Source organism: Lampetra planeri, chromosome 46 (genome assembly GCF_965212315.1).
Source record: "Lampetra planeri chromosome 46, kcLamPlan1.2.h2, whole genome shotgun sequence".
NCBI classification, from domain to species: domain Eukaryota; kingdom Metazoa; phylum Chordata; class Hyperoartia; order Petromyzontiformes; family Petromyzontidae; genus Lampetra; species Lampetra planeri.
In genome coordinates this window covers 3,152,658-3,166,935 of record NC_136152.1, presented here as the reverse complement: position 1 = coordinate 3,166,935, position 14,278 = coordinate 3,152,658, and the positions used below count along the sequence as shown (strand labels likewise).

General features: G+C 44.2%; 1 protein-coding gene across 2 annotated transcripts in view; it reads right to left on the bottom strand.

The window, feature by feature from the left end:
- Positions 1-14,278, bottom strand: part of LOC144733321 (choline transporter-like protein 1) — a 71,269-nt gene that overhangs the window by 51,027 nt on the left and 5,964 nt on the right. For both annotated transcript variants that reach the window (XM_078615158.1, XM_078615159.1), the window contains exon 2: positions 13,101-13,202. In XM_078615158.1, coding sequence (XP_078471284.1) covers positions 13,101-13,202 — 102 coding nt within the window. The remainder of the gene's footprint in view (positions 1-13,100; positions 13,203-14,278) is intronic.

Sequence of the window (14,278 nt, the reverse complement as noted above, 5' to 3'; positions counted from 1 at the left end):
AGCTCTGGATGGATATCGCTACATAGAGTGCTGGACTCGTTAAAAAGCAAAGTCGTGATTCTAAATCCCGGGTTAGCAGTTGAATCATCCCATCATTATCATCATCCCTCAAAGTGGGATGATGACGTTTTCAGAACCATTAGCAACTGGTCTCAGTGGGCCAGGAACAGCCTAATTCTGGCTCAGGAGCTGCCCCAGGGCATGGAGTACTTGTCCCCACGAGGTCTCCCTGGGTTCAGCCCCTCCACCTTTGCTTTCTGTCCACCTTCCTCCGACTCTGCACCGTTTGGGGTTAAAGGTTGGAAGGTCGTCTTAAAAAGTTGGTTTAAATAAATAGTAAGCATCTAACGCTGGATTTAGTCTGCTTAGACTATTTTAGGTTGAATTTAAATTGTCAAAATGCCTTTTTTTTACAATATTGTTGGGGAGTTCTTCTTCATGCATTTGCTTATCAAAGGTTGATATCCAAGTCCCCTCCAAATGATCACCACCAATGCATCCAGACCAATCGGTCTTCTCATTCCACCTTCTCCCTGTCGTAAGGGACAGCCCTCAGTGATGTCGATTGCGGCTGCTTGCTATGCAGCTCTGCAGTCACATGTAGAAGGGATGGGTCACAAACTAAAACGGTGCATCAGGCTGCCAAAACGCCCACGGGTCCAAGAGTCTGATGCAAGGCGGCATTCTCATCTGCCAGGGCATGCAAGGCATATTTCAGGGTGATTGTGTCACGCTTCAGCTGTGGCGGAGGGATATACCAGACAAGAAGGGTACATTTGGGACCTCTGTAGCCATTAGGGAACCACCGATAACACGCACAGAGGTGTTCAGTTGATTTTCAAGCAAACGCAGGTGGTGATTGACAGCAAGTGGTGACGCAGTGCTCAGGGGGGGCATAGACAAGGGTGTGTGCTGATGTCCGAAGCACATATGCCTGTGCCAGTGACGGATGAGGGATACTAGTGTAATATGAAGATGCACCCGGGGGGGTAACTGGGCCATGGTGATAGGCTCTGCTGGCCTCAGCCCGCAGCCAATGGGACGTCGAGCCAGGGGCGTAGCCTGTGGCTGCATAGCAACATCTGGAAGGTTCCAGGGGGCGAGGCTGATGATTGGCTGCGTGGTATCACGTGGGCCAGGTGTTATAAGGGGTGGGGAGAGACGGCTCCGGGTCAGTGTGGAGAGGGGCTGAGGAGGAACCACGTCTGTGTCACCGGCACGCCAGCGGCCACGTGGCGGGCCGGAGGCTGTCTCCGACACACACCGCCAACCAGCGGTGTGAGGGAGCGAGGCAACGAGCGGACGCCACGCTCGGGGAACGGAGTAACGGGGGAAAGAGGAACCCAGCGTGTGAGGGAGCTGTGGAATGAGGAACGAATAAAGAAAAGGCAAAAGACACGATCTCGTCCGGAGCGGATTTATTACACTAGGACTGACCCTTTCACTTTGAGTTTCCAGGTGAGGGCGGTAGGTGATTAACCTGTCAGGTTTAACTCCCAAGTAGCTTGGGGTATCTTCATGAGATACCATCTAGCAGCCTAACGTCACGGCGTCTTGGCCTGTTGATGGTCAACATGGAAGGTCCACTGAACTTTGACCTCCACTTCATGAAATAGGTCCCTAGCGTTGCCATATCAAGGCCGAGACTTTTCTCATTTGCATATACAGTAGATTATCTGCGCTAATGACGGAGAGGATGGCCGCGGATAATTCAAAATCGCGGATAATCCAAAAATAAAACCATATTGCGAGGATCTCTATGCCAAAAGCCACTAATATAGGTGTATTGACTGACTTGGAGATGCAAGTTCTTGCAGGGAGTTATTTTATTAAATCGTACAGTAGAACCCCTCTTAACGACGGTAATTATTTCCACAAAACCGGTCATTAAGTGATTCGGTCGTTAAGCGAGGATAGGAAATAGCTGTCAGGCTTATAATTAGTTCCGATAGCATCGAAAGTTACCATTTTCACCGAAAAAAATACTTTCTAATAATTAACCAATGGATATTAATATATAAAGATACTAACAACAGTATAAACACATACTATTAAAATAATCAATGCATGAATTAATATTTAATCTACAGCCCATCGTTAACTGGGGAATGGTCGGTAAGCGAACACATTGGACTCTACGGAGGTTCGTCGTTAAGCGATTACCGTATTTTCCCGCATATAACCTGCGGGGAGACCACTTTTTACAAACAAAACAAGACCCTGCAGGGTATATGGAGGTGCGGGCTATCCCAAAAATATTTTACACGGTGACATGTCATAACTCTTTAAATTTTTTCATGCTAAGACTATCCACTATGCAACACTTACCTTTGACTAAAGCACTGCTGAATAAACCACTCACACTAAAATTGCAAATGTTATCACGTTTTAAATTATTCGAATTGTTTGTACAATGAAACGACAATGTTTGAAGTGGGCGCACTTTGTTTACCTAACACGTTCAGTGGCTGTCGGGGGGTGCGAAAGTTTCAGCTGAGGCTATGGATTGCACAATGGGAAGGGCCTTAACAAGCGTCTACCAGACGCGGAATCATAATTGCTGAGTCCCTTAGGCTGCTGCTATTGGCCGAGCACTATACAGTCGCGACCATGAGCTTTGTTTCAAACTTCCAATGGCTTTATTGCCAGGAGGCAGTGGCGTTACCGTAGTGCCGCTATTGTCTGCGCAGTGCGCAATCTACCAGTGCTAAAACTGGACAGGGGTAACTACCGGTCCAGTAGCTGTAATATAATGCGGTCGAATGCTGGTAAGCCTAACAGTACGCTTACTTACTTACCTACCAGTTCTGTGTTACTTATTTATGGATATTTACTTTTGCTACTTATTTATTTTTGTTACTTATTTACATCAGGTGTGAAAAACACAGCAAGAAAATTTGAAAAAAGTGGCGTTTTTTTTCTTAACGTTAGCACCTGATGATGATTGGTTGTGTTGCAGTCGAAACGTCGTGAGAATTGTATTGTTTTATATTTTTATTATTTTATTGTTTCCCTTCTACGTGACTTTACCGAAAGAACCAAAAATAGTAATACATTTGAGACCTTCTTACCATTGCCTCTATTTTGTACGCCTAACGTTTTACAGGTAGGAACAACAGGTTCCACACTGCCCACCAGGGATTATTTGTCTGTCTGTCGTGCATATTTGTCTGTCGTGCACGAATGCACTGTCTAACCAAGTTCCTACAAGCCCACTCCAAAGGAACGTGTTTTGCTATCGTCTGCTGTTTTCACTCGCCGACCCGCCCATATTGTGCATCTGTGAAAAAGAGCTTCACAGCTCAACGGATTCCTCCTGCAGTCTAAACAAAGACTCTGATTCTGAACTTTGTTATCAAAGGGAAGAGCAAAATACGATATGCATGTCGAACGCAAACTTCCACAGTGCAGAAACACTGCAACGAAGGGCGTGATTTAAACACCCGGACGTAACACGAAGACAGACACCAACACGCTGCCCCAGACTACGCTGTGAATCATAACGCAACAACTTTTGCCCACAGCAGTAAGCACGCTCACCAGAGCCAGGCTGCATGGAGTTCACAGGTCACCTTCTCCCACAGCCACCCATTACATTATGCAGGGGAAATGTTGCCGAGAGGATGTTAAAAGACCCTGTGACATAATTCGCAAGAGAGGCTAATAAAAAAGCGTTCCTTTCACGTGGGCCACTTTTAAATTTTTTTATTCTAAATTCACCCATAATAACAGGAACAAGTGGGAGCAAGTGGCCCGTCTTGCTAATTAACATGAACCAGATAATACTAAGAGTGCTGCATTATAAATAATAAGGCAAATATTCTTGTGTTTAATGACCTAAGAGGATACACACCCATGAGTTTGCGTCGTACGTGGAGTATAACAACTTGATTTGATGACTCACTAACAACAGCTTGTTTTCAATTTACATTTTTATATATTTTGCTCCCGCATATTCGCTCAAGTTCACGATCACGGGGCAATTGCAGCCAATGCAGATCAATTCCACCGCGTCATCGCTTCCTTCCCTCTGCCACATCCTGCCGCAGTGGGCACCCAGCTTCTAAGGTTTTCTTGCCAACTAAACCCACCAACTGGCATCAGGTCGTCACCCTCTGGGTGGCCAACTCCAATACCTGAACACGTTACACACACACAGGAGGAGATTGTCTTCCAAAATATCCTTGCATATGAGCACTGCTTTCAAAATCAACGTTTGAGTCGTAATTGAAGGGATCCTTAGAATTGTTCAGTCGGTTTCTAAAGAATGAAGATCTTTAATCAGTAAAGTCACGTAGAAGGGAAATAATAAAATAATATAAATATAAAACAATAAAAATTCTCACGACGTTTCGACTGCAACACAAGCAATCATCATCAGGTGAAATCCACAGCAAGAAAATTTGAAAAAAGTGTGGATTTCACACCTGATGATGACTGCTTGTGTTGCAGTCGAAACGTCGTGAGAATTTTTATTGTTTTATATTTATATTATTTTATTATTTCCATTCTACGTGACTTTACCGAAAGAACCAAGAATATGAATCCCTGCAGTCACGAAAGCTTTAAATCAAAATCTTTAATCAGGTTAGTTTTGGGATAACAAAAATGTTAATGAGGGAGTTGCTCGTATGCTGGTGCGCTCGGATCGTACGAAACACGCTGCAAGTTCTTCCCGGTGCGTGTCCTGTTTTTAAATTGCGGGAAAATCCGCCACCGAGATGCAATTTGCTCTTCAGCCATCATCGATTTTGACGCGAGACAGCTTGAGGAAGACTGAGAGCAATCCCCCCTGCTCCAATCAGGATTGGGTGTCCGTCCTAAGCTCATGATGGAAATTCCACATTCATAGTGCAAGCGCCAGGCAGTTATCTACAGAACTGCCACTGCTGGCTACCCCACAAAACGCTACTAATTGTATCATCCCGATACGGAATCCAAGGCCAATTCAACCCTAAGTAACGTGCACACTGGCGCAGCCGCCCAATGTACGGTGCCAATATTTTCGACTAAATATTACACGAAACGGTCAACAATTGGGAATTTTTGTAACAGATTGCTCGCCGCAAAAGTGAGCTCCGAGGTTGGCGAGATAAATAAAACATCCACATTTGATAATTAACAACTGCCCACGGAGTGGAGCCGTAAAAAAATCTCGCGCACCTTCTAATATTTTAATAATTCCCGTTAAATAATTGAGCAAAGTTGTGCACACGTAACAGCTGGCGCGCATCACACGGGCTGCCTGCCTGCCGCACGGACGGATGGATGTGCGCGGCGCCTTCGCCGCTCAACTAATTACGACAAGAACTCCCTCCAGTCACGAAACAAATTTTAATTGGCTTCACCCAAACCTGGGCTACGGCCAAAGCCCTCCTTCCTCACCGATGCTGGGAACAGGTGGGCTGCTTTGTTTGAAGAGAAGCAAGAAACAAGAGGGCTCGTAATCGCTCTGCTGCTCGTAAACACGCTTTGAAGCCACTTGTGTGGCGCGGTAAAGCGAACCTGGCGGCAAGCGGGGCAAGGGTTTGGTTCCAGACTCGGGGCACCTTTCTGGGCGGTGTTTGTCCTTTCACTCCCCTTATTCTGCAATGCGGTTTCCTCTAATTGCTATAGAAAACCGTTACAATGTGACCGACCGATGAAATTGGCAAATATGCCAACACTGACAAAAAGAAAATCAGCTGCAAATGACTCAATTGAGAATTACTCGTCGCAACTTTGCCACCCCTCTCCTGCGGTAACATGGCATGACCCTCCTGAGAAAGAGTGAGGACTCGGTGAGACTTTCCTGGGGAGGAACAAACAATGTGGTGGCAGAGCGGCGGCTATAATTCAACGGAAGAGGGGGTTCCGAAACCGCAATGAGGAACGCACGTAGCCAATTCCGTATATACGAGCCCCAGCATTTTCCAAAAGAATACCTCGCAGAGCTGTTTTACCTCCCAACAACCGAAGGGTTATTTGGCGAGCTTGGCACTTTCTGCACAAGATAGTTGGTACCTCCCCCACGGGAAATCTATTCGTCGTTTACAACCCCTCGAAAGATGGCGAGCGTGTGCTTGGGCGAGGGGGGCGGTTGTAAACTTGGGATCTCCTGAACATAGCCAAGCGCCGAAGCTGTGAACCTACCTCCCACTGCTGCCATCCCAATTGTTCATATTTTCCCTCGACACGTTTCAAGCACGAGGCTTCTAGGACGTTCCACTGCCTACAACTGAATTTTTCTCCGAAGCATCATTCCTCATTCGCACGTACGCATACACGCTGAACTTCCTTCGAACCGTACCGTAACCAACCGCGCTAATTGTGTTATTTTCTTTCCTCTCAGCACTTCGCCATTCCCTCGCCCGAGAGTAAAGCCTCCCGCAGGCCAGGATTGAGACGCACTCAGACAGAACAGTACGGTGCTGATTTTGTAAGCGTGCTTGAGAGACACGGTTGCATTTGGATGCTTTTACAAATCAAAGTTGTACTGTGCTGAATGTTCACTCTCTTCAAAGTGTAATGGGGTGGGCCGAGAATTTCCGTGCAGAACCGATTTCAATCAAACAAGATGAAAAGTGAGACAGGTGAGACAGTATGATCTTCTTTCGTGAACATTAACACGCACAAATTATAGTTTGTTCCATTTAACAAGTTTAAAATGATAAATTCGGACCAGAAAATGGGTACTATAATGCTCCCTCTAGCACTACTCCACTCGTGTGCGTTTTGCCAAGCTACGCAGGTCCAAGGCCAAAGCCTGACGTTGTGCTGGTTTAAATCGCACAGCCTCAATTAATGACAGCCGAGAGTTCAATAACGGTGGCCACATTCGCACGTGCAACAAAAATTTACGTTTCACTTTAAATCCAACTTTTCATGAGGGAAATGTGAAAGAGTACACTGGTCAACAAAAAAAAAAATTCTGGCCTGGGCTTTTGCAGCTGTTTTAGACTAATTTCAAGGTGCTGATTCCAAATCTTATCTCAGATTTGCTCTATCACATCTCATTTTTATGCTATCGGCATACCCCATTTTCATTGATTTTACCCGAAATTAACTCTGTCACTTATGATTGCAAGTTGTTGCGAGTCAGTGACTGCTTTAGTGTTAAAATATGGTGCTGTATTTTTAGGATAGTGTGTTTATAATATCATTTTATGTAGATATCCACATTTATTTAATATTTTTCTTCTGCAGTTTTTATTGAAAATTCAATATTTGATCTCAAAAACCTGATGTGATAGACAAAAACTGATGCCAGATTTGGAATCAGCACCCCAAAATTACCTTAAACCCGTTGAAATACCTTATGCCAGAAAAAGTGTGTTGACCAGTGGTATCCTATTCCGAGTAACCAAACTGTTTATCAATCGGAACTTTTAAGAATGTCGTCGTGTCTCGTCTAAGTGAGCACTCGTTCCTTTCAAAATCAAAAAAATGTAGTTTCCCCAGAGTAAAAGGCTCCAACAGGCGCACTCTCATTCAGTTAAAGAGCCGCTTCAACATGGAGCAATCTCTCAGACACCCTGGAATGTGCTACCAGCCTCGACTTACTTTACATCTTTAATTAAAACACACTTTCACAACGTCGGCGATTTTTTTTATCGCGAGAGAGAATTGTATACGAACCGACGGTGTGCAGCATTTATTTATGCGTTTGATCCCGGTGTTAAGTTCACGCACGATTCCTTGGCGGTCTTGTTCCCCTTCCTGATGCTGAACAATGTATTTGACATTGTATAAATGTATAATGTACAAGTAGCAGATATTAAAATGTCTGTTCCAAGTGTCACCGCAATTTTTCAATGTACGAGTCACTTGACAACGCGGACACCCATTGTAAACGGAAATATTTCAGTTTAACTCGTAGGCACTCGCAACCAATATCATCCATAATCGAGGGTTTTTGTTGGGTGAGATCGCGTAAATATATAAATGTGTCGTTAAAACCCACCACCACCCAACACAGCCAACTAGTAAGGGTTGTCACGTAAACAGAACCTGGCCAATTTGTCGCTAGTACAGCACACCGGTGTGTTGGAGAGCCAAGCCACAACATTTACAGCACAATGAAACAATTTCTAAAAATATCAATTACGAATCATAAAACTGATCGCGAAAACCTACGTGTTAAATTCGACAAATATTAGCAGCCCTGAAAGAATGAATAGACGAGTTGATCCAAACACTGGGACTCAACAACAAACACCTCAGCTATTTGTTAGAGATACTTTCACAAAATTATTCAAACAGCATAACTACCAAAAGCACACCTCCCATTTAAATGACACGTCCAAGTAAATAAACGTTTTATTTTACCAGGTAAGGCCCACATAGTTAGAGCTCTTTTCAGAAGCAACCTGGCCACAAATGATAGCTCAAAGAAGTGGCTTATCATGTGGAAATTTATCACAGCCAAAAATCTGGAGGGAAGGAAAAACTGGAGAACCCATAGAAAAATCCACACCACCACGGGAAGAGAGAGAACACGACAACACCAAATATACAGCAGGTGTCAAGCTGAATATCGAAGACACGCATTAAAGGCAGCTGTGGCATTCACTATCTGCGCACATACATGCCAAAGAGACTTAACCGCATGGCAGGCAATACCAACAGCACTCGCCAAAAAAACGTAAGGTCACAACCTTTGCAATTATCAATGGCAATTCTATTTCACGTACTGCTGCGCAGCTGCAAAAAAATGTTAGAATGTTACACAAAGCGCTGAGCAGAAGCTATTATCGTCGACATTACTGCAAGGCACACCATACTTTACAAATGAACTCCGTTGCGTTCAAAAGCCAAACTGTTAAAGCCCCCTTCGCCCCCCCACCGTTTGAAATGGGCACAAGTTTTGTGGCTCATATCTCTTGCAAGCCCTCCGAGCCAATGGTGGAAATTCCACATTTCAATGGCAGTCTCCAGTGTCAGCATTGTACAACTATTACTGGGGCTTTACATAAATTATATTATGTTATATAATAATAATTATTGACTTAACATGACAAGCTCGTGACGATTGGGGCCAAGACACTGCTTGTCCAGGACTTTAACTCGTTACCTTCCAATTGTGTCTAATCATAGCGCCAACGACTGCAAAATCCACATCACTCCACGATAAAGCGTACATCAACATAAGTGCGGCGATATCAGTAGTATCGGTAATGTTAAAAAATGAACAACAGCACGGTGACATCAACGGCAATGGCAGTGACAGACAGGATATTACAAACGCATCGATGGCACGAACACATTTGGAACAATTTTCTATGCCAAAAAATTGATGATAATCGCGGGCAAAATAAGCAGCCTGACACAGCGATAACAACAAATTAAGCCGACGAGAACATCACGCAGGATTGACCACAGGGTTAGGAGAGGCATTAGGAAAGGTTAAACTAAAAAAACGCCAACTCACAGCGTATCATCACGATCGCCAGGGTTCACACTTCAATCAATGCCAGTCGCATACATGTTACATGTCACATGTTACGCAAGTACAGAGGGGGCTGAAGGTTTTCTGGTTCTATTTAAAAAAGATTTCGATTCAGGAGTTCAATCACTCCACTAATTATTGCCTCAACAGGAAACGCATTCACAGTTCAAAGCCAAGCAGTGCATCTGTACAGCACCGGAGGGAGAAGCACTTTTAAAAAGGGAAAACCCGTACTGTAATTGCGAGTGTAAATTTCTTTAAAAACCAAATGCAATAAATTTTAACCTGGTTGTAAAAAGTTGACACGAACAGAGATAAATTTCATTTATAGACATCTGTGCATTGAAATTCAAGTGACCTATGCTGAAGCAGTGCTTATTATATATATAAACGTTGGAAGAATATGGAAAGATCACAATTTGTATCCACTTCTTTGAAACAAAATACCTTTAAGACCATCTAGCCTTTTCTGCAAGTCGTCTTTGGTAAATTTTTAGTGAATGGTCAGCAGTTAAACTGCTGTGTTCCAGTGCCAAAATCACAATCGAAAGGTACCAAAAGTTAAAATTCCGGTCACGGTCTGACTCGATCAATCACCTGTCCAAAGTCAATAAAATATAAACGACTTTGTTGTCAAGCCAACAGCTGTCATCCAAACGGAGTGTCCTGCTCCCACCACGTGAACGTGAACTTTCCAACGCCACCTTCCCTCCCGGCTGCCAACCGGAATAAACGCTGCGCCACCGAAGCTCGTTGAGCACTGCGAGCTATCACTCCCTCACGAGCAGCATGACGAACAGATTTTGAGGGCCCACACATCAGCTGCACCGTTCGTTTCCTGAGTTTCAATGGTGCGGGGGGGGGGCAACGAGACCTGGCATCACAAACCCTGGCCATCTCGCCGCCTCGTATCTTGCGAAGGCGATGTCCATGCCCCACCTTGTCTTCCCCCCGATCCCCTGCTGGTATCGCCCACGCGCTGACCAGCGATGCCTTGAGAAAAAATTTGGGCGGCGGCCAGCGGAGAGCGATCGGCTTGTGCGCGCGAGCTCGCCGGCAGTGGGGGGGCGTGATTAATAGGGCCCACTGGCATCCGCATCGCTCTTCAACGCCACTTCGTAATGGAGTTGCAACCCAGCGGCGCACGGCCTGCTCCATCAGAATAATGCCCCTGCTTGTGTGTGTTTTTTTTATGAATGAACAAACTACATGTTGCATATGCTCGCTGGTTAGAGGAAAACAAACCACACCCACAGAAGTGGCATTTGCACATGTGGTCACTCAAGTGTGGGAGGGGAGGGGGGGTTTAGACTTTGGTTAAATTTTGATTTAAAGCTTTCGTGACTGCAGGGATTCATATTCTTGGTTCTTTCGGTAAAGTCACGTAGAAGGGAAATAATAAAACAATAAAAATATAAAACAATAAAAATTCACGACGTTTCGACTGCAACAGAATCAATCATCATCAGTTGTGAAATCCACAGCAAGAAATCCACACTTTTTTCAAATTTTCTTGCCGTGGGTTTCACACCTGATGATGATTGCTTGTGTTGCAGTCGAAACATCGTGAGAATTTTTATTTTTTATATATTTTTTATTTTATTATTTCCCTTCTACGTGACTTTACCGAAAGAACCAAGAATATATAACCTCTTGGTTGTTTAGGATTTTTTTGCCAAGGACAATTAAAAAGATCTTCATTCTCAAACGATTGATGCACGGTGCTCATTTCCATAAACAGCCTTGAGGCAGTGGTGGCAACTCCATATTCCTAAGGCACCCCCGGGGGGGGGAGCCTGTCTCTCTGCAGGACAACCACTGTTGAGTTACCACCAAGTGTTACTCATTTTATCGATCCTGGAAGGATGATGTGCCGAGTCAACCCTTCGAACGTGAATTGAACAAGCGACCGTCTGATTGTGCCGTCCATCACAGAGCCTCCCAGACAGATTGTTGTTTTGTTCTCCCTTGCTTGTTTAATTTTCTTTTTAAATCTGCTAATTAAAGAACAGTTGTACAGTTTAACACGTAGGCTTAACATGGTGTGAGCGAGCAATTGCAGGGCTGCACCTTTACCCACCTTACAGGTTTACCGACGGGATGTCTGTGCGTGTGCTATGATCTGTCGCCTGATGAGGCTGGTTGTTTTTGTAATTACCGGAGAAACGTCATAGTACTCGAAATGTAAATGTTTTGGGTTTACTCTCCAACGCGCCGGTGTGCTGAACTAGCAACTAATTGGCACGTATTGTTTACGTGACAGGCATTACTAATTGGCTGTGTCGGGTGGTGGCGGGTTTAACGACAGATTTATATATTTTTAACATTTTTATTTTTTTATTTTAGTATGTTGAATTTTTATTATTTTATTATTTCCCTTGTACGTGACTTTACCGAAAGAACCAAGAAGATGAATCCCTGCAGTCACGAAAGCTTTAAATCGAAAAATATTTATATTTACACGATCGAACACAAAAAAAAACCTGTTATGGAGTTGTTGCACAGTTGAAATCCAACATGCAAGGTTAGTTCTTACAAATGTCCCACTCTTTGGCTTATCGCCTTTTGCACTGGTCTCTGACCCCCGAGTACGACCGCCAACACCTTTGTCCGTTACATGTGCTCAGTCCCACCATGCACGCGTGCCGAACTCAACAAAACCTCCTCCTACCAATCACAACGCTGAACTACTACGTTACCCTCCATTAAAACCCTGAAACATGCACCACACACGCACACCTCGACCTAAAAGGCCAAAGGTTTTTGTTTGTGAAGCTAATTTGTTACTTTGCTAGTTACTGCCAAATTGGGTACTTGATTACAGCCAATAATCGAGCAGCGCTTAGATTCAAGTAGAAGGATCATGTAACCCAATCAACAAACACCCTGTTATCTTGTGTGTGTGTGCATATGCAGACACACACCTGGACTGTGTACAGGTTACAGGACACAAGCATGAAGGTTTATAAATAATTATGATGTACAGCTCTGTCAATCCACTGCAGCATGTAGGCCTTTCCAAGCCAAGGCAGTCATAGCGGTTGTTGGGCCATACTCATACCTGTCAACCCCTTATCAGTGCCCTACCTTATTACAGACCAATTCAGACCTTATTGGTCACCCCGTGCACCTTATAAATATCAACGTTCATCCTACAAAGTCCCATCACAAGGGAGAAACACAAACAAATAGACAAACATGTTTTGTTTTGCCCATATTGAAACGGCTGCACGCCGTATTGACCTGAAAACTCAATTTCCCTGTACAAGAACAAGGGGTTAAACCGTATAGGGTGACAGGTATGCATACTTCCCTATGCCGGTAAATGCTGGTTGGTGAAGAAGTTGGGTACAGGACTGGTTCAGGCATCACTCACCACTAATGTTAGATTCTCTGTCGCTGGAGATGGATCATAGTGGCAAAAATTATAAAGTTATTTTACACCTCACTCCACTCACTCCAGTGGAACCTCCCTTAAAGTCACCCAAAGTATTTTTTTTTTATCTCATTAATAAAGCTTAACGCTCACGTCAGACAACGCGGAACACAAAGCATAAGCATCAGAGAAATGAGGCTTAGCAGTGAGAACAATTTCACAGAGTGCAAGCGAATCAAGCCTACAATCAAAGAATAGTGATGATGCAGTCCGTACGTTCCATCAAAAGGCACTCACCATCCCAGCCAGGAAGAGGAAGAAGATGATCAGCCATGGGATGTCAGTGCAGCCTCGGTTTTCGAGAGGGGTCCATTGCCTTACAGTCCGCGAGCCTTCCCCCTGCAAAGGTCACAAATGAAACCATGAATTTTGATTTGAAGCTTTCGTGACTGCAGGAATCCATACTCTTTGGTTCTTTCGGTAAAGTCACGCACGTAGATGGAAAATGTATAGATCACGACGTTTCGATCGCAACACAAGCAACCGTCATCAGGTGAAACAAACACAGCAGGAGAACTGCTGACGTAGGCACTCCTACGTCAGCAGTTTACCGAAAGAACCAAAGAGTATGAAACCATGAAATCAACGTTCAACTTCGTCCATGCACACTTGAGTGTTGGGCGGTACTCATCACCACTGAGTCATAGGCCAGTGGTGTAAATTGAGGTGCCATGGTGACTATGAGATGTTAACTCCCTTGCCTGGTATGCAGGAGGTCGTGGGTTTGATCCCTACCCTGATGCCTGTTGTATATTTGGAGTTTGCGTGTCTCTATCTCTCCCTGTGGTCGCGTGGATTTTTCTCCGGGTCCTCCGGTTTTTCCCTCCACATTTAGAAGCGTGCGTTTAGAGTATTTGGCTGCTATAAAAATGTCAACATGAAAAGCCGCGTCGTTGAGCAATTATTTGTGATAGCCAGGTCGCTTCTGAAAAAGAGCAATACAGCTCAGTGAGCTGTATCTCGTAAAAAAAATTGTTAGTTTAGTTTAGAAATTCCACATTCATAAGGTGTATAGCAAGAAATAATGTAATACTTACAAAAACTGCATCAATAACTTTAAAAAAGCAACACCTGTTACACATCAGAAGCAGCTGAAAGAGCCTGTAGCCCCCATCTAACACATGCACTTTTCCAAAATTCGTTTTAATTTGAGTAACCCAACTTGTTGAGCACACTGGAGAATGACACATTTTCAAATCGTTTCGCTAGGAATTTTAGCTTCACTGCTCAGGTGCCCAAAAGGCTTCAAAAAATTGTCAGTGAGAAACAAGTTTCAGAACTGGTAATATAAAAGTGGTGCACTCAAATGACAGCTAGATGCATGCTATCTCCATATATTTTTTCAAATGTCACGCTTAAAGTGAAACCCAATGACATGCTGCTAAGGCTGCTGGACAAGGAGAAATTGCGACCGA